Source organism: Bombina bombina, chromosome 4 (assembly GCF_027579735.1).
Source record: "Bombina bombina isolate aBomBom1 chromosome 4, aBomBom1.pri, whole genome shotgun sequence".
Taxonomy (NCBI): Eukaryota; Metazoa; Chordata; class Amphibia; order Anura; family Bombinatoridae; genus Bombina; species Bombina bombina.
Genome location: NC_069502.1, coordinates 172,593,761 through 172,614,581, shown reverse-complemented (window position 1 = coordinate 172,614,581; position 20,821 = coordinate 172,593,761). Strand labels below are relative to the sequence as shown.

Below are 20,821 nucleotides of genomic sequence, written 5' to 3'. Positions count from 1 at the left end.
AGAGAATCTCTGGTCTCTTGATCCAGATTTAGCAGAGGGGACAAATCTGAGTAATCCACATTCCACTGACTTAGCATGCACAATTGCAGCGGTCTGAGATGCAGGCGCCACTGACGGGTGCTGAATGGAATGAAGGACACGGCAAGCATTTAGAAGTTTTGATAACCTGTCCTCCGTCAGGTAAATTTTCATTTCTACAGAATCTATGAGTCCCTAGAAAGGGAACTCTTGTGAGTGGCAATAGAGAACTCTTTTCTACGTTCACCTTCCACCCATGCGACCTTAGAAATGCCAGAACTAACTCTGTATGAGACTTGGCAGTTTGGAAACTTGACGCTTGTATCAGAATGTCGTCTAGGTACGGAGCTACCGCTATGCCTCGCGGTCTTAATACCGCCAGAAGAGAGCCCAGAACCTTTGTAAAGATTCTTGGAGCCGTAGCTAACCCGAAGGGAAGAGCTACAAACTGGTAATGCCTGTTTAGGAAGGCAAACCTTAGATACCGGTAATGATCCTTGTGAATCGGTATGTGAAGGTAGGCATCCTTTAAATCCACTGTGGTCATGTACTGACCCTCTTGGATCGTGGGTAAGATGGTTCGAATAGTTTCCATTTTGAACGATGGAACTCTTAGGAATTTGTTTAGGATCTTTAAGTCCAAGATTGGTCTGAAGGTTCCCTCTTTTTTGGGAACCACAAACAGATTTGAATAGAATCCTTGCCCGTGTTCCGACCGAGGAACTGGGTGGATCACTCCCATTAGTAAGAGGTCTTGTACACAGCGTAGAAACGCCTCTTTCTTTATCTGGTTTGCTGATAACCTTGAAAGATGAAATCTCCCTTGTGGAGGAGAAGCTTTGAAGTCCAGAAGATATCCCTGAGATATGATCTCCAACGCCCAGGGATCCTGGACATCTCTTGCCCAAGCCTGGGCGAAGAGAGAGAGTCTGCCCCCCACTAGATCCGTTTCCGGATCGGGGGCCCTCACATCATGCTGTCTTAGGGGCAGCAGCAGGTTTTCTGGCCTGCTTGCCCTTGTTCCAGGACTGGTTAGGTTTCCAGCCCTGTCTGTAGCGAGCAACAGTTCCTTCCTGTCTTGGAGCGGAGGAAGTTGATGCTGCTCCTGCCTTGAAGTTACGAAAGGCACGAAAATTAGACTGTTTAGCCTTTGGTTTGGCCCTGTCTTGAGGCAGGGCATGGCCCTTACCTCCAGTAATGTCAGCGATAATTTCTTTCAAGCCGGGCCCGAATAATGTCTGCCCTTTGAAAGGAATATTAAGCAATTTAGATTTAGAAGTCACGTCAGCTGACCAGGATTTAAGCCACAGCGCTCTACGTGCTTGAATGGCGAATCCGGAGTTCTTAGCCGTAAGTTTGGTTAAGTGTACTACGGCATCAGAAATAAAATGAATTAGCTAGCTTAAGGGCTTTAAGCTTGTTCGTAATCTCATCCAATGGAGCTGTGCTAAGGGTCTCTTCCAGAGACTCAAACCAGAATGCCGCCGCAGCAGTGACAGGCGCGATGCATGCAAGGGGTTGTAATATAAAACCTTGCTGAACAAACATTTTCTTAAGGTAACCCTCTAACTTTTTATCCATTGGATCTGAAAAAGCACAGCTATCCTCCACCGGGATAGTGGTGCGCTTAGCCCAACTGCTCCTTCCACCTTAGGGACCGTTTGCCATAGGTCCCGTGTGGTGGCGTCTATTGGAAACATTTTTCTAAATATAGGAGGGGGTGAAAAGGGCACACCGGGTCTATCCCACTCCTTGTTAACAATTTCTGTAAGCCTTTTAGGTATAGGAAAAACGTCAGTACACGCCGGTACCGCAAAATATTTATCCAGCCTACATACTTTCTCTGGAATTGCAACCGTGTTACAATCATTCAGAGCCGCTAATACCTCCCCTAGTAATACACGGAGGTTCTCAAGCTTAAATTTAAAATTTGAAATGTCTGAATCCAGTTTACTTGGATCAGATCCGTCACCCACAGAATGAAGCTCTCCGTCCTCATGTTCTGCAAATTGTGACGCAGTATCAGACATGGCTCTATTATTATCAGCGCACTCTGTTCTTACCCCAGAGTGATCGCGTTTACCTCTTAATTCTGGCAATTTAGATAGTACTTCAGTCATAACATTAGCCATGTCTTGCAAAGTGATTTGTATGGGCCGCCCTGATGTACTCGGCGCCACAATATCACGCACCTCCTGAGCGGGAGGCGAAGGTACTGACACGTGAGGAGAGTTAGTCGGCATAACTTCCCCCTCGTTGTCTGGTGATATCTTTTTAACATGTAAAGTTTGACTTTTATTCAAAGTAACATCTATACATTGAGTGCACAAATTTCTATTGGGCTCCACATTGGCCTTTAAACATAATGAACAAACAGATTCATTTGTGTCAGACATGTTTAAACAGACTAGCAATAACACTAGCAAGCTTGGAAAAAAACTTTTAAATAAATTTACAAGCTATATAAAAAACGCTACTGCGCCTTTAAGAAAACATAAAAATGTAACACAGTTGAATTAACAATGAACCAAATATGTTAAAAAAACCAAATTTTAACAGAAAATGTATAAAGTTAGCAGAGGATTGCACCCACCAGCAAAAGGATGATTAACCCCTTAATACCCAAAACGGATAACAGTTGAAATAATAAACGTTTTTATCACAGTCAAACACACTGTCACAGGTCTGCTGTCACTGATTACCTCCCTCAAAACTAGTTTTGGAGACCCCTGGGCTCTGTAGAGACGTCCTGGATCATGGAGGAAGAAATAGGAAGACTGTGACTAAATTTTACTGCGCAATAAAGCGCTAAAATAGGCCCCTCCCACTCATATTACAACAGTAGGGAAGCTCAGTAAACTGTTTTTATGCAGAAAAAAACGACAGCCATGTGGTAAAAATCATGCCCATAAAGTTTTATCACCAAGTACCTCAGAAAAAACGATTAACATGCCAGTAAACGTTTTAAAATTGAAAATTATGAAGTGTTATTAATAAGCCTGCTGCTAGTCGCTTTCACTGCAGTGCAGGCTCAAATATTACTTTAATATTGACAGTATTTTCTAAGTGAAATTCCATTCCCCAGAAATACCTCAGAGTATACATACATACATATCAGCCTGATACCAGTCGCTACTACTGCATTTAAGGCTGCACTTACATTACATCGGTATTAGCAGTATTTTCTCAGTCAATTCCATTCCTTAGAAAATAATTTACTGCACATACCTCCTTGCAGGTGGGCCCTGCATGCTATCCCCTGTTCTAAAGTTACCTCACTCCTCAGAAGGGCCGAGAACAGCAAGTGGATCTTAATTACGACCGCTAAGATCATAGACAAACTCAGGTAGATTCTTCTTCTAATGCTGCCTGAGAACAAACAACACACTCCGGTGCCGTTTAAAATAACAAACTTTTGATTGAAGAAATAAAAACTAAGTTTAACACACCACAGTCCTCTCACACGTCCTATCTTTAGTTAGGTGCAAGAGAATGACTGGATATGACGTAGAGGGGAGGAGCTATATAGCAGCTCTGCTTGGGTGATCCTCTTGCACTTCCTGTTAGGGAGGAGATATAATCCCATAAGTAATGGATGACCCGTGGACTGACTACACTTAACAGGAGAAATACAAAAAATTACAGCTAGTACTGATAATATTACGACAACAATTCTACATTTTTTTTTGTAAAAATGTAATAAGACAAAGATGGAATTGGAAGATGATTTGCATACCAGAAAAATATGGAGCACTGAATTAGCATCTAAGCCATACATAACCGTTAAAGGAGCGGAATCAGAATTAAAGGGGAATATCATGACGAGGAAGAGAACAACGGAGCAGCAATAAATAGCTTTGATGTACGGACTCAGATTCAAGGATTTTTAGCACTTATAACGCTGAACTCAGACTGATGAGCACAGATAAATCTTGCAATCGGTGAATGAGTTTTGATTTACTGCTGCTCTGATTTAGTATACCATGGGAGTTGTCTGTGGTTCCTTTTCATGTTTGTGGTTTTTGACTGAAGTTTGTCACCTTTAAAGGGACAGTCTAGACGAATAAACTTTCATGATTCAGATAGGGCATGCAATTTTAAACAACTTTCCAGTTCACTTTTATCATCAAATTTGTTTTGTTCTCTTGGTATTCTTTGATAAAAGCTAAACCTACGTAGGTTCATATGCTAATTTCTAAGCTCTTGAAAGCCGCCTCTTATCTCAAAGCATTTGACAGTTTTTCACAGCTAGAGGCCGATAGTTCATGTGTGTAATATAGATAAAATTGTGCTCATGTCAGTGGAGTTACTTATAAGAGGGCACTGATTAGCTAAAATGCAAGTCTATCAAAATAACTGAAATAAGGGGACAGTCTGCAGAGGCTTAGATAAAAGGAAATCAGAGGTAAAAAGTGTATTAATATAACCGTTTAGGTTATGCAAAAGTGGGGACTGGGTAATAAAAGTATAATATATCTTTTAAAACAATAAAAAAATCCAGAGTAGACTGTCCCTTTGTGGAAGACTGAAGAAGATCGAGATGGAATTATTGTTTTTAATCTACTGATTTTCTCTGTCATTCAAGTTATAAATTTGTTGTTTGGTTAATAGTTTTGCCAACTTACCACACAGTGAACAAGAATACTAATTGGTATCCAGAAGACCAAAGAGAAGACAATAACAGATCCCACAATGTTGTCTGCTAGGAACTTTCCTGTTAATTTCCCAAGAAAAAAAACAAATAAAAACCATGAAAAGCATTTGCCTACCAACCCCTTACAATCAGTCTAATTGTAAATAAAATAAAAAAACAAATACAGCATAAGCTATGTGGTTTATGGTTTCAAATAACTAGTTACAAAAATGAACAGCATCAACAAATTTAATTACAAAATATAAACTTGTGTGTAATTTGTTAGCAGAAAAGTATTTTCCTGGTTAAACCTTTATGAGGCTACAATACAAAAAGGATTATTAACTACAATACATAGAAAACAGAAGTATTGCAATGGTGTTAGAGAAGTAGAAAACGGACCTCTACATAACAGGTAAAAAATAAATAAAATCAATATGCTATGGCTAAAGGGAATCTTTCTAAAAGCAGATTAAAGTAAAAATGTGAGGCATTGTGAACCTCAATGGAGTTTATTTGTACTTTCCTACTTTATATTAAGATATTAAATGCGGCACACACTTTTTCTTAGCTATTTTTACAGAACTCTGTAGGACAATGACCCTAGCCGATATAGAGGCACTGCCTGTGTGTATATTGGAACCACACTGGATTAAAGCCTATCTAATGCTACCAATTGTTTTTGTAAAAAAATTTTTTGAGTTATTAAAATTTATTTTGGTGCAATTTTTACTTTGAAGGTTGTGTGACCCTCACAAGGGCACTAGTTAGCCACCCTGTTTTATTAAAATTCACATTTGACTAAAACAAATATTGATGAGGTTAGCATTCTAAAAAAATAAATAAAATAAGAATACATACCTAGCATGTTGATGCTGAGTTTGTCAATGAAATCCCATATGCGTTCAATGACATCTTGGACTTGCTTCTCGCACTTTCCCTGTGTGAAAGAGGGGATAATCAATATAATTCTGACAAAGCAAATATTCGGGAAAATGCTCGAGTGACCTACAAAACTACTCTGGAATTCCCACACCTTATGTGAGAGACAATGGTTCCTTTTACTTAAAGGGACAGTCAAGTCCAAAAAAATAACTCATGTTTCAAATAGGGCATGTAATTTTAAACAACTTTCCAATTTACTTTTATCACCAATTTTGCTTTGTTCTCTTGCTATTCTTAGTTGAAGTCTAAACGTAGGAGGTTCATATCCTAATTTCTTAGACCTTGAAGGCCGCCTCTAATCTAAATGCATTTTCACCACTAGAGGGAAGATAACATTGAGCTCATGCACATGAATTTACCCTGGAGACAGCTCTGATTGGCTAAACTGCAAGTCTGTCAAAAGAACTGAAAGAAGGGGGCAGTCTGCTGAGGCTTAGGTAATTACAGAGGTAAAACGTGTATAATTATAACTATGTTGGTTATGCAAAACTGGGGAATTGGTAATTAAGGGATTAACTATCTTTTAAAACAACAAAAATTCTGGTGTTGACTGTCCCTTTAAAGAGAGGCAAGCAGTAACTATGCAGAAGAAAGCTAAAGCGAGTGCATGGTTTAGAGTTCTTATTACATATAAAGGTTATTTAAATTATTTCCCTTCTTGTGCTCATCACCATACTTGACCTCCATGTATGAGTTTAGAGGGGCAGATCTACTACATTATGCAAACATAACGTGTGCGCGCATGTGTATTCATTTGTGTGTGTAATGAAACGCAAGCAGAGGGAAAGATAAAACACAGGAGGAACAGGAGTGGAGTTAAATAAAACCAAGGATTTCTGCACTTGTCATTAAAGCCTTTTTTCACGGTCTGAGTGATGGTGCACATAGAAGAGGATTCTAAGCAACTAGATAATCGGTCCATTGTACAATAGGAAGCACATCCACCTCTTATTTCCTTTCACTTCAGTTCTTCTATTTGACAAAGTGAAGAGCAAAAGCAGAGGAGAAAAGCAAGTGGTGACAAACCCTACGGTCACTGGGGCTTCTGGAGGGGGCTGTGGGCTAGCCTCCTGCCCACTGATTATGGCCCGTGGAAAAGACCCCCACCCGGCTGACTTATCCCTTATCAGTAAAACATGTCCTCAGACTGTTAGACTCCACTAAGCCTTTTACTGATAAGAGAGGGTCTAAATCCCCAGGTGCAGGAATGAGCATTATATGATTATATTAAACAGATTAGAGATGTTCTCTATTGTGTTATCTGGTATCCTGTAACTAATGTTTATGCATGAAGGGGGATTGTCCCTGAAAAAGTATAAAATGTGTGGGCTATTTATTTATTTTGGTTTTACCTGAACTGGAGGCCTTTCTCTTGTTTTGGGTAAAGGGCTAGTGTCAGCTATCTGCTGGAGGGGCTTGGAGGGCAGGAGGTAGCTTTTGGCAGAGGTACCCAGGTGGAGTACCAGGCAGTCAGTCACACCAGTACAGGAAATGAGAACCATCCAGGAAGTGTAGATCTTCCTGTGCACTCTATCACTCAGAACATGAGGCAGAAGATAGACAATTGGATCCATACAAAATCAATGAGAATCACCATATGATAAGGCATATCAATTTGATGACTAAGAGGACTATAAGTTTCCTGAGATTGACTTAAAAGGTTTTCCTGCAGGCTATTACACTAGAGACAGAAATTTACAAGCAAAGAATAGACCATGTAACAGACCGATGAAGAAATCTACATATGCAGGATCTGATTTGTTTACTTACACGATTCACTGGAAATTTTTATTTTATATATGTATGGGAAGTTCCTAAATATTTATTTTCGATAACCTCCACTGTTTCAATAAACATTTCTTTTAAGAATGTGAGCAACAGGTAGTGCTTTGCACAACTAATACACAGATATCGCATCCTTATATGTTGATGAAGTCACGGTAGTAATGGTTCTTCAGGATAAGAAATATAAATGAGCCCATTTTAACTTGTTTGCTATTGTCATAAGAAGCTTGTTGTGTGTGTTTTTTCCCTCCTCCCATCTCGCCCCTCCCCATATGGAGCTTGCTGCAGAGTAGTCCTAACTATATCACTTCTTCGTGTATCAGGTATTTGGAGAGACCCTGAGTTATGTTATATGTTAAACAATACGGGTCATAATTGTAGCTATTGAGATTTCTTTCTGGTTCAGTTGGCCCTGCAGAGGCCCTAATAGCTACTTATATTCTGTTGTATAAACACATACAACGAGGATTTCACTTAACTAAATGTGACGGTTTTTTGTTATGTTGCACTTTTTCTTTTTATTTCCATTCTGTTTGGTTAATATATTGTGGTCACAGTGTACATTTCTGTAATGAGATTTCTGTATTTCTTTTCTTTTCTAATAATCCTCAATAAAAGATTTTTATAAAAAAAAAGGAAGCTTGTGGTCCATATTACCTGTTTTACCTTATTAATTTACATTTATATTCCACCTTATTATTGCTTGTTTAGAGAATTATATCAGTGTTCAAAGTTCTCTTTAATTAAAGTAAGTTTCAGTTGGTAATGTAATATGAATTTGAAAAAATGTTTTAGTCGTCTTGTAAAATTTTGTGGTTTCAGAAACCAAATCATCAATGTGAAGACCTCAGTATTTGGATATTTAGCAGGTCCCTATGTCACTGTATCTTACAGGAATGTGGAAGGTTGACTCTCAGACACGCTAATGAAGTTAGAAAGCCGTGCTCTACGAGGTTATGCTTGTGCAATGTTAAATTTAGGGCAATCTATGAAGGAATTTGTTACTCATTGACCATAATTAAAGTGATGGTAAACTTTCCAATTTGTGTAAACAGATTCAGAATGTAAGCCATATTTTAGATGGAGTTTAATTCATTAGTTGTATTGAAGATGCACTTTAACTTACTAATGGAGCCCTGAAATTCAAATACCACACGCTCCAGCCGCTAACTTCAAAAGTAATTTTTTTGTGAGCCAATGGTTTGAACTGTTCTCCAATCAGTGCTCTAGCTACAAAAAAAAAAAAAAATTGTGTGAGTGCCGCATGGCTAGAGCACTGATTAGAGAACAGTTCAAACAACTCACAAAAAAAATAAAAAAAAAATCGTAACGTAATATGAGGGCTTGGCCTCAGGCAATGTTTGCTCTCGAGGGGAAGCCATGATTGGTGGAAGCCGGTTTCCTCATTGCTGACGTATGAAGAGGCTTGCAACGGGCGGGGGAAGCACAGGAGCGGCTACAAGAATAAAAAGTAAGTATTTTAACAAAACGAGTGAAATGTAAAGTTTGATGAATGAAAGTGCCCCTGTTTTTAATAGGATTTTTAAAAAACGGGCACACATTTGTAAAACTTTACATTCACTTTAAGGTTCATATTCTCCCTAACAAGAGTAAAGTAACATTTACAATACAAAATTAGAGGAACTGAAACAAAACATACAGATTTTGATATTGCAGCAAAACTTGGTGCAGATTCCAATAACACTTGGCTAATAGTAAAAAATATATGACTAGCGTATGTCTGAAATATGCAACATGTCTTTATGTGCAGTGTAGCCCTTTCTGTTATGTGAAGCAGGGTCAGACTTTGTTAACTTACATTCATATCACAAAATCCAACAGTACATGGTTTTCCTTTGCGTAAATACAAAAACTGTTTATTTGCATCCACGTATGGACTACAGATGCCATTCTCATTTCGGCAGCAGACTTTACAAGAATGTTCAGTGTCTGGGTAAAAATAAAATAAAAAAAAGAAGTTATAGAAACTTTGTAACACAAGGTCATTAAGAAAAATATACTAATGTAAAGCTGAAATCTACTTTCTCCAACATTGGTGTGTCCGGTCCACGGCGTCATCCTTACTTGTGGGAATATCTCTTCCCCAACAGGAAATGGCAAAGAGTCCCAGCAAAGCTGGCCATATAGTCCCTCCTAGGCTCCGCCCACCCCAGTCATTCTCTTTGCCGTTGCACAGGCAACATCTCCACGGAGATGGTTAAGAGTTTTTTGGTGTTTAAATGTAGTTTTTTATTCTTCTATCAAGTGTTTGTTATTTTAAAATAGTGCTAGTATGTACTATTTACTCTGAAACAGAAAAGGATGAAGATTTCTGTTTGTGAGAGGAAGATGATTTTAGCAGACAGTAACTAAAATCGATTGCTGTTTCCACATAGGACTGTTGAGATGAAGTAACTTCAGTTGGGGGAAACAGTTAGCAGACTTTTCTGCTTAAGGTATGACTAGCCATATTTCTAACAAGACCATGTAAGGCTGTCATTTCTCCTCATGGGGACCGGTAAGCCATTTTCTTAGTCAAGCAAACAGAATAAAGGGCTTAATATGGGCTATAAAACTGGTAGACACTTTTATGGGCTAAATCGATTGCTTTATTTGGACATTTTATACATGTTTATGATGATAATTCACATTTATAAACTTGGGGAACGTTTTTTAACGGCAGGCACTATGTTAGACACCTTTTCCAGTCAGGGAGGGCCTTCCCAGTTGTAGGCTGAGCCTCATTTTCGCGCAATTACTGCGCAGTTGTTTTTGAGAGCAAGACATGCAGATGCATGTGTGAGGATCTGAAAGTAGCTGGAAAAGTTTCTAGAAGGCGTCATTTGGTATCGTATTCCCCTCTGGGCTTGGTTAGGTCGCAGCAAAGGCTATAGCTGGGACTGTATAGGGGTTAAATTTGTAAACGGCTCCGGTTCCGTTATTTTAAGGGTTAAAGCTCTGAAAATTGGTGTGCAATACTCTTAATGCTTTAAGACACTGTGGTGAAATTTTGGTAATTGAACAATTCCTTCATACTTTTTCACATATTCAGTAATAAAGTGTTTCTGTTTAAAATTTAAAGAGACAGTAACGGTTTTGTTTTAAAACGTTTTTTGTGCTTTATTGACAAGTTTAAGCCTGTTTAACATGTCTGTGCCTTCGGATAAGCTATGTTCTATATGTATGAAAGCCAATGTGTCTCCCCATTTAAATTTGTGTGATAATTGTGCCATAGCGTCCAAACAAAGTAAGGACAGTACTGCCACAGATAATGAAATTGCCCAAGATGATTCCTCAGATGAGGGGAGTAGACATGATACTACATCATCTCCTACTGTGTCTACACCAGTTTTGCCCACGCAGGAGGCCCCTAGTACATCTAGCGCGCCAATGCTTATTACCATGCAACAATTGACGGCTGTAATGGATAACTCCATAGCAAATATTTTATCCAAAATTCCTACATAATCGGAGAAAGCGCGATTGCTCTGTTTTAAACACTGAAGAGCAGGAGGGCGCTGATGATAATTGTTCTGTCATACCCTTACACCAATCTGAAGGGACCATGAGGGAGGTTTTGTCAGATGGGGAAATTTCAGATTCAGGAAAAATTTCTCAACAAGCTGAACCTGATGTTGTGACATTTAAATTTAAATTAGAACATCCCCGCGCACTGCTTAAGGAGGTGTTATCTACTCTGGATGATTGTGACAACTTGGTCATTCCAGAGAAATTATGCAAGATGGACAAGTTCCTAGAGGTTCCGGTGCACCCCGACGCTTTTCCTATACCCAAGCGGGTGGCGGACATAGTGAATAAGGAGTGGGAAAAGCCCGGCATACCTTTTGTTCCCCCCCCTATATTTAAGAAATTATTTCCTATGGTCGACCCCAGAAAGGACTTATGGCAGACAGTCCCTAAGGTCGAGGGGGCAGTTTCTACTCTAAACAAGCGCACTACTATTCCTATCGAGAATAGTTGTGCTTTCAAATATCCTATGGATAAAAAATTGGAGGGTTTGCTTAAGAAGATTTTTGTACAGCAAGGTTACCTTCTACAACCCATTTCGTGCATTGTTCCTGTCACTACAGCAGCGTGGTTCTGGTTCGAAGAACTAGAAAAGTCGCTCAGTAGAGAGACTCCATATGAGGAGGTTATGGACAGAGTTCACGCACTTAAGTTGGCTAACTCTTTTATTTTAGATGCCGCTTTGCAATTAGCTAGATTATCGGCGAAAAATTCAGGGTTTGCAATTGTGGCGCGCAGAGCGCTTTGGCTAAAGTCTTGGTCAGCGGATGTGTCATCCAAGACAAAATTGCTTAACATCCCTTTCAAAGGTAAAACTCTATTTGGACCAGAATTGAAAGAGATTATCTCAGACATCACTGGGGGAAAGGGCCACGCCCTTCCACAAGATAGGCCTTTCAAGGCCAAGAATAAGTCTAATTTTCGTTCCTTTCGCAATTTCAGGAACGGTCCGGCCTCTAATTCTGCATCCTCTAAGCAAGAGGGTAATGCCTCACAACCCAAACCAGCCTGGAAACCGATGCAAGGCTGGAACAAGGGTAAGCAGGCCAAGAAGCCTGCTGCTGCTAACAAAACAGCATGAAGGAGTAGCCCCCGATCCGGGACCGGATCTAGTAGGGGGCAGACTCTCTCTCTTTGCTCAGGCTTGGGCAAGAGATGTTCAGGATCCCTGGGCACTAGAAATAGTTTCTCAGGGTTATCTTCTGGAATTCAGGGAACTACCCCCAAGGGGAAGGTTCCACATGTCTCACTTATCCTTAAACCAAATAAAGAGACAGGCGTTCTTACATTGTGTAGAAGACCTGTTAAAGATGGGAGTGATACACCCAGTTCCAATAAAGGAACAAGGAATGGGATTTTATTCAAATCTGTTCGTAGTTCCCAAAAAAGAGGGAACTTTCAGACCAATTTTGGATTTGAAGATCCTAAACAAATTTCTCAGGGTACCATCGTTCAAGATGGAAACCATTCGAACGATTCTACCCACTATCCAGGAAGGTCAATTTATGACTACCGTGGATCTAAAGGATGCGTACCTACATATTCCTATCCACAAAGAACATCATCAGTTCCTAAGGTTCGCCTTTCTGGACAAACATTACCAGTTTGTGGCCCTCCCATTCGGGTTAGCCACTGCTCCAAGGATTTTCACAAAGGTACTAGGGTCCCTTCTAGCGGTTCTAAGACCGAGGGGCATTGCAGTAGTACCATACTTGGACGACATTCTAATACAAGCGTCGTCCCTGTCAACAGCAAAGGCTCATACAGACATCGTTCTGGCCTTTCTCAGATCACACGGATGGAAGGTGAACATAGAAAAAAGTTCTCTGTCTCCGTCAACAAGAGTTCCCTTCTTGGGAACAATATTAGATTCCTTAGAAATGAGGATTTTTCTGACAGAGGTCAGAAAGTCAAAACTTCTAAGCACTTGTCAAGTTCTTCATTCTGTTCCACGTCCTTCCATAGCGCAGTGCATGGAAGTAGTAGGGTTGATGGTTGCAGCAATGGACAAAGTTCCTTTTGCACAAATTCATCTAAGACCATTACAACTGTGCATGCTCAAACAGTGGAATGGGGACTATACAGACTTGTCTCCAATGATTCAAGTAGATCAGAAGACCAGAGATTCACTCCGTTGGTGGCTGACCCTGGACCATCTATCCCAGGGAATGAGCTTCCGCAGACCAGAGTGGGTCATTGTCACGACCGACGCCAGTCTAGTGGGCTGGGGCGTGGTCTGGGAATCCCTGAAAGCTCAGGGACTATGGTCTCGGGAAGAGTCTCTTCTCCCGATAAACATTCTGGAACTAAGAGCGATCTTCAATGCTCTCAGAGCTTGGCCTCAGCTAGCAAAGGCCAGATTCATAAGATTCCAATCAGACAACATGACGACCGTTGCGTATATCAATCATCAGGGGGGAACAAGGAGTTCCCAGGCGATGAAAGAAGTGATCAAAATAATTCAATGGGCGGAGGATCACTCCTGCCACCTATCTGCGATCCACATCCCAGGTGTGGAAAACTGGGAAGCGGATTATCCGAGTCGTCAGACATTCCATCCGGGGGAGTGGGAACTCCACCCGGAGATCTTTGCCCAACTAACTCAATTATGGGGCATTCCAGACATGGATCTGATGGCGTCTCGTCAGAACTTCAAGGTTCCTTGCTACGGGTCCAGATCCAGGGATCCCAAGGCGACTCTAGTAGATGCACTAGTAGCACCTTGGACCTTCAACCTAGCTTATGTATTTCCACCGTTTCCTCTCATTCCCAGGCTGGTAGCCAGGATCAAACAGGAGAGGGCCTCGGTGATCTTGATAGCTCCTGCGTGGCCACGCAGGACTTGGTATGCAGACCTGGTGAATATGTCATCGGTTCCACCATGGAAGCTACCTTTGAGACAGGACCTTCTTGTTCAGGGTCCATTCGAACATCCAAATCTGGTCTCCCTCCAGCTGACGGCTTGGAGATTGAACGCTTGATTCTATCAAAGCGTGGGTTTTCAGATTCTGTGATAGATACTCTGGTTCAGGCCAGAAAACCGGTAACTAGAAAGATTTACCATAAAATATGGAAAAGATATATCTGTTGGTGTGAATCCAAAGGATTCCCATGGAATAAGATAAAAAATCCTAAGATTCTCTCCTTTCTACAAGAAGGTTTGGAGAAAGGATTATCTGCAAGTTCTCTAAAGGGACAGATCTCTGCTTTATCTGTCTTACTACACAAAAGACTGGCAGCTGTGCCAGATGTTCAAGCATTTGTTAAGGCTCTGGTTAGGATCAAGCCTGTTTACAGACCTTTGACTCCTCCCTGGAGTCTAAATCTAGTTCTTTCAGTTCTTCAAGGGGTTCCGTTTGAACCTTTACATTCCATAGATATTAAGTTACTATCTTGGAAAGTTTTGTTTTTGGTTGCTATTTCTTCTGCTAGAAGAGTTTCAGAGTTATCTGCTCTGCAGTGTTCTCCGCCCTATCTGGTGTTCCATGCAGATAAGGTGGTTTTGCGTACTAAACCTGGTTTTCTTCCAAAGGTTGTTTCTAACAAGAATATTAACCAGGAGATAGTTGTACCTTCTTTATGTCCGAATCCAGTTTCAAAGAAGGAACGTTTGTTAAACAATTTGGACGTAGTCCGTGCTCTAAAATTCTATTTAGAGGCTACAAAAGATTTCAGACAAACATCTTCTTTGTTTGTTGTCTATTCTGGTAAAAGGAGAGGTCAAAAAGCGACTTCTACCTCTCTTTCCTTTTGGCTTAAAAGCATCATCCGATTGGCTTATGAGACTGCCGGACGGCAGCCTCCTGAAAGAATCACAGCTCACTCCACTAGGGCTGTGGCTTCCACATGGGCCTTCAAGAACGAGGCTTCTGTTGACCAGTTATGTAAGGCAGCGACTTGGTCTTCACTGCACACTTTTGCCAAATTTTACAAATTTGATACTTTTGCTTCTTCGGAGGCTATTTTTGGGAGAAAGGTTTTGCAAGCCGTGGTGCCTTCCGTTTAGGTAACCTGATTTGCTCCCTCCCTTCATCCGTGTCCTAAAGCTTTGGTATTGGTTCCCACAAGTAAGGATGACGCCGTGGACCGGACACACCAATGTTGGAGAAAACAGAATTTATGCTTACCTGATAAATTAATTTCTCCAACGGTGTGTCCGGTCCACGGCCCGCCCTGGTTTTTTAATCAGGTCTGATGAATTATTTTCTCTAACTACAGTCACCACGGTACCATATGGTTTCTCCTATATTTTTCCTCCTGTCCGTCGGTCGAATGACTGGGGTGGGCGGAGCCTAGGAGGGACTATATGGCCAGCTTTGCTGGGACTCTTTGCCATTTCCTGTTGGGGAAGAGATATTCCCACAAGTAAGGATGACGCTGTGGACCGGACACACCGTTGGAGAAAGTAATTTATCAGGTAAGCATAAATTCTGTTTTTCTTACCCAGTCTGCCATTTAATAACTGTTTTTGAAGTCTTGATTCTTAAAAGGGATATTAAACATCTTGAGATTATATTACCATTTTTTTTTTTAATTATATGCGTTTCCTTTTCCTATGAAAGTTATTGATTTTCACAGCCTTGTTTGCACACACTCTTAAAAACCTGTTTTATATATGTCTCTAATTGTCCTAGCAGAGGAAACAGATAAAGGGGAAACCTTGGTTACAACATGGTGGTACCGGTTAAATTTATAGAAACTATACCTTCACACTTATATTGTTAATATTTTTGGACAACTATTATTATTTTAAAAAAATATCTCTACTTTTAAGCTAATCTTTGCTTTGAATATATCAATATGGTCTATCTTTTATTTACCATTTAATATCCCTTTAAAGATTTTCTTTTATTAAAATAAACAAGCAAATCCACCATTACTAATCATACTATATAAAGTTTAACTATTCATGTTGAATGTTATGAATACAATCTTTTGATTACATTTGTTAAAAGGGGCAAAGAACCCTATATTGTTTTTTCATGATTCAGATAGATGATATAAGTTAACAACTTTACAATTTACTTCTATTGAAGGGATAGTCTAGTCAAAATTTCATCATTCGGATAGAATATACAATTTTAAGCAACTTTCTAATTTACTCCTATTATCAATTTTTTCTCTGTTCTCATGGTATCTTTATTTGAATATAAGCTTTGGAGCCGGCCCATTTTTGGTTCAACACCTGGGTAGCTCTTGCCGATTAGTGGCTACATTTAGATACCAATCAGCAAGCACTACCCAGGTGCTAAACCAAAAAAACAGAATTTATGCTTACCTGATAAATTTCTTTCTCCTACGGTGTGTCCGGTCCACGGCTTCATCCTTACTTGTGGGAATATTCTCTTCCCCAACAGGAAATGGCAAAGAGAGCACAGCAAAAGCTGCCCATATAGCTCCCCCTCTGGCTCCGCAACCCCAGTCATTCGACCGACGGTTAGGAGAAAAAGGAGAAACCATAGGGTGCCGTGGTGACTGTAGTGTATAGAAAGAAAAAATTTGGAACCTGACTAAAATTCCAGGGCGGGCCGTGGACCGGACACACCGTAGGAGAAAGAAATTTATCAGGTAAGCATAAATTCTGTTTTCTCCTACATTGGTGTGTCCGGTCCACGGCTTCATCCTTACTTGTGGGAACCAATACCAAAGCTTTAGGACACGGATGAAGGGAGGGAACAAGTCAGGTTACCTAAACGGAAGGCACCACGGCTTGCAAAACCTTTCTCCCAAAAATAGCCTCCGAAGAAGAATAAGTATCGAATTTGTAAAATTTGGCAAAAGTGTGCACAGAAGACCAAGTCCCTGCCTTACATATCTGATCAACAGAAGCCTCGTTATTGAAGGCCCATGTGGAAGCCACAGCTCTAGTAGAGTGAGCTGTAATTCGTTCAGGAGGCTGCCGTCCGGCAGTCTCATAAGCCAATCGGATGATGCTTTTCAGCCAAAAAGAAAGAGAGGTAGCAGTAGCTTTCTGCCCTTTCCTCTTACCAGAGTAAACCACAAACAAAGATGATGTTTGTCTGAAATCCTTTGTTGCTTCTAAATAGAATTTTAAAGCACGGACCACATCTAAATTGTGTAACAAACGTTCCTTCTTCGAAGCTGGATTCGGACACAGAGAAGGAACAACTATTTCCTGGTTAATATTCCTGTTGGAAACCACTTTTGGAAGAAAACCAGGTTTGGTACGCAAAACAACCTTATCTGCATGGAATACCAGATAGGGTGGATCACACTGCAAAGCAGACAATTCAGAAACTCTTCTAGCAGAAGAAATAGCAACCAAAAACAGAACTTTCCAAGATAGTAACTTAATATCTATGGAATGCAAAGGTTCAAACGGAACCCCTTGAAGAACTGAAAGAACTAAATTTAGACTCCATGGAGGAGTCATGGGTCTGTAAACAGGCTTGATTCTGACTAAGGCCTGTACAAATGCTTGTACATCTGGCACTGCTGCCAGGCGTTTGTGTAACAAAACAGACAGAGCAGATATCTGTCCTTTTAGAGAACTCGCTGACAACCCTTTATCCAAACCCTCTTGGAGAAAGGAAAGAATCCTAGGAATTTTAATTTTACTCCAAGAGAATCCCTTGGATTCACACCAACAGATATATTTTTTCCATATTTTATGGTAAATTTTCCTAGTCACAGGTTTTCTGGCTTGGACCAGAGTATCTATAACTGAATCTGAAAACCCACGCTTAGATAAAATCAAGCTTTCAATTTCCAAGCAGTCAGCTGCAGAAAGACTAGATTTGGATGTTCGAATGGACCTTGTACTAGAAGATCCTGTCTCAAAGGTAGCTTCCATGGTGGAGCCGATGACATATTCACCAGGTCTGCATACCAAGTCCTGCGTGGCCACGCAGGAGCTATCAGAATCACCGAGGCCTTCTCCTGTTTGATCCTGGCTACGAGCCAGGGAAGGAGAGGAAACGGTGGAAACACATAAGCTAGGTTGAACGACCAAGGCGCCACTAATGCATCCACTAGTGTCACCTTGGGATCCCTGGATCTGGACCCGTAGCGAGGAACCTTGAAGTTCTGATGAGACGCCATCAGATCCATGCCTGGAATGCCCCATAATTGAGTTAACTGGGCAAAGACCTCCGGGTGGAGTTCCCACTCCCCCGGATGGAAAGTCTGAAGACTCAAATAATCCGCCTCCCAGTTGTCTACTCCTGGGATGTGAATTGCAGATAGATGGCAGGAGTGATCCTCCGCCCATTTGATGATCTTGGATACCTCTCTCATCGCCAAGGAACTCCTTGTTCCCCCCTGATGATTGATGTAAGCTACAGTCGTCATGTTGCCCGACTCAAATCTTATGAATCCGGCCTTCGCTAGTTGAGGCCAAGCCCGGAGCGCATTGAATATCGCTCTTAGTTCCAGAATGTTTATTGGGAGAAGAGACTCTTCCCGAGACCATAGACCCTGAGCTTTCAGGGAGTCCCAGACCGCGCCCCAGCCTAAAAGACTGGCGTCTGTCGTGACAATGACCCACTCTGGTCTGCGGAAACTCATTCCCTGAGACAGGTGATCCTGAGTCAACCACCAACGGAGTGAGTCTCTGGTTAACTGGTCTACTTGAATCTGGGGAGACAAGTCTGCATAATCCCCATTCCACTGTTTGAGCATACACAGTTGCAATGGTCTTAGATGAATTCGAGCAAAAGGAACCACGTCCATTGCTGCAACCATTAGACCTATTATTTCCATGCACTGAGCTATGGAAGGCTGAGGAATAGATTGAAGAGCTTGACAAGCATTTAGAAGCTTTAACTTTCTGACCTCTGTCAGAAAAATCTTCATTTCTACAGAATCTATTATTGTTCCCAGAAAGGGAACCCTTGTAGACGGGGACAGGGAACTCTTTTCCACGTTCACCTTCCACCCGTGAGACCTGAGAAAAGCTAATACAATGTCTGTATAAGCCCTTGATCTTGAAAGGGACGACGCTTGGATTAGGATGTCGTCTAGGTAAGGCGCCACTGCAATGCCCCTCGGTCTTAGAACCGCTAGAAGGGACCCTAGCACCTTTGTGAAAATTCTGGGAGCAGTGGCTAAACCGAACGGAAGAGCCACGAACTGGTAATGTTTGTCCAGAAAGGCGAACCTTAGGAACTGATGATGATCTTTGTGGATAGGAATATGTAGGTATGCATCCTTTAAGTCCACGGTAGTCATGTATTGACCCTCCTGGATTGTTGGTAAAATCGTTCGAATGGTTTCCATTTTAAACGATGGAATTCTGAGGAATTTGTTTAGAATTTTTAAATCCAGAATTGGTCTGAAAGTTCCCTCTTTTTTGGGAACTACAAACAGGTTTGAGTAAAACACCGGACCTTGTTCCACTGTTGGAACTGGGTGTATCACTCCCATCTTTAATAGATCTCCTACGCAATGTAAGAATGCCTGTCTCTTTATCTAGTCTGAAGATAAGCGAGACATGTGGAACCTTCCCATTGGAGGAAGTTCCTTGAACTCTAGAAGATAACCCTGAGAAACTATTTCTAGTGCCCAGGGATCCGGAACATCTCTTGCCCAAGCCTGAGCAAAGAGAGAAAGTCTGCCCCCTACTAGATCCGGTCCCGGATCGGGGGCTACCCCTTCATGCTGTCTTGGTAGCAGCAGCAGGCTTCTTGGCCTGTTTACCCTTGTTCCAGCCTTGCATTGGTTTCCATGCTGGATAAGCCTGGGAAGCGTTACCCTCTTGTCTAGAGGCTGCAGAGTTAGGAGACGGTCCGTTCCTGAAGTTGCGAAAGGAACGAAAATTAGATTTGTTCTTAGCCTTGAAAGGCCTATCCTGTGGGAGGGCATGGCCCTTTCCTCCAGTGATATCTGAAATAATCTCTTTCAATTCTGGCCCAAAAAGGGTCTTACCTTTGAAAGGAATATTAAACAATTTTGTCTTGGATGACACATCCGCCGACCAAGATTTTAGCCAAAGCGCTCTGCGCGCCACAATTGCAAAACCTGATTTTTTCGCCGCTAATTTCGCCAATTGCAAAGCGGCATCTAAAATAAAGGATTTAGCCAACTTTAGTGCGTGAATTCTGTCCATGACTTCCTCATATGGAGTCTCCTTATTGAGCGAATTTTCTAGTTCCTCGAACCAAAAAGACGCCACCGTTGTGACAGGAATAATGCACGAAATTGGTTGGAGAAGGAAACCTTGCTGAACAAATATCTTTTTAAGCAATCCTTCCAATTTTTTGTCCATAGGATCTTTGAAAGCACAACTGTCCTCAATGGGAATAGTTGTGCGTTTGGCCAACGTAGAAACTGCCCCCTCAACCTTATGAACTGTTTGCCATGCGTCCCTTCTGGGGTCGACAATGGGGAACATTTTTCTTAAATATAGGAGGTGGGACAAAAGGTATACCTGGCTTCTCCCACTCCTTAGTCACTATGTCCGCCACCCTTTTGGGTATCGGAAAGGCATCAGCGTGCACAGGGACCTCAAGGAATTTGTCCATTTTGCACTATTTCTCTGGAATCACCAAAGAGTCACAATCGTCCAGAGTAGTTAGCACCTCCTTAAGCAGGGCGCGGAGATGTTCTAACTTAAATTTAAATGTCACAATATCAGGTTCTGCCTGTTGAGAAACTTTTCCTGAATTGGAAATTTCTCCCTCCGACAGACCCTCCCTTACTGCCAATTCTGACTGGTGTGAGGGTATAACAGATAAATTATCATCAGCGCACCCCTCTGTATTTAAAACTGAGCAATCACGCTTTCTTGGAAATGCTGGCAGTTTGGATAAAAGATTAGCTATAGAATGATCCATTACTGCCGTTAATGGTTGCATAGTAACAAGCATTGGTGCGCTAGATGTACAAGGTGTCGCCTGCGCGGGCATAACTGGTGTTGACACAGAAGGAGAGGATGATTAACTATCCCCACTA

The 20,821-nt window shown here is 41.3% G+C and overlaps 1 protein-coding gene across 2 annotated transcripts in view; it reads right to left on the bottom strand.

Moving 5' to 3' along the window:
- ADAM17 (ADAM metallopeptidase domain 17) overlaps positions 1-20,821 on the bottom strand; it is a 306,921-nt gene that overhangs the window by 24,197 nt on the left and 261,903 nt on the right. For both annotated transcript variants that reach the window (XM_053709701.1, XM_053709702.1), the window contains 3 exons: positions 9,201-9,331; positions 5,513-5,591; positions 4,644-4,732 (listed from right to left, as the gene is read on the bottom strand). In XM_053709701.1, the coding sequence (XP_053565676.1) occupies positions 4,644-4,732; positions 5,513-5,591; positions 9,201-9,331 (299 nt within the window). The remainder of the gene's footprint in view (positions 1-4,643; positions 4,733-5,512; positions 5,592-9,200; positions 9,332-20,821) is intronic.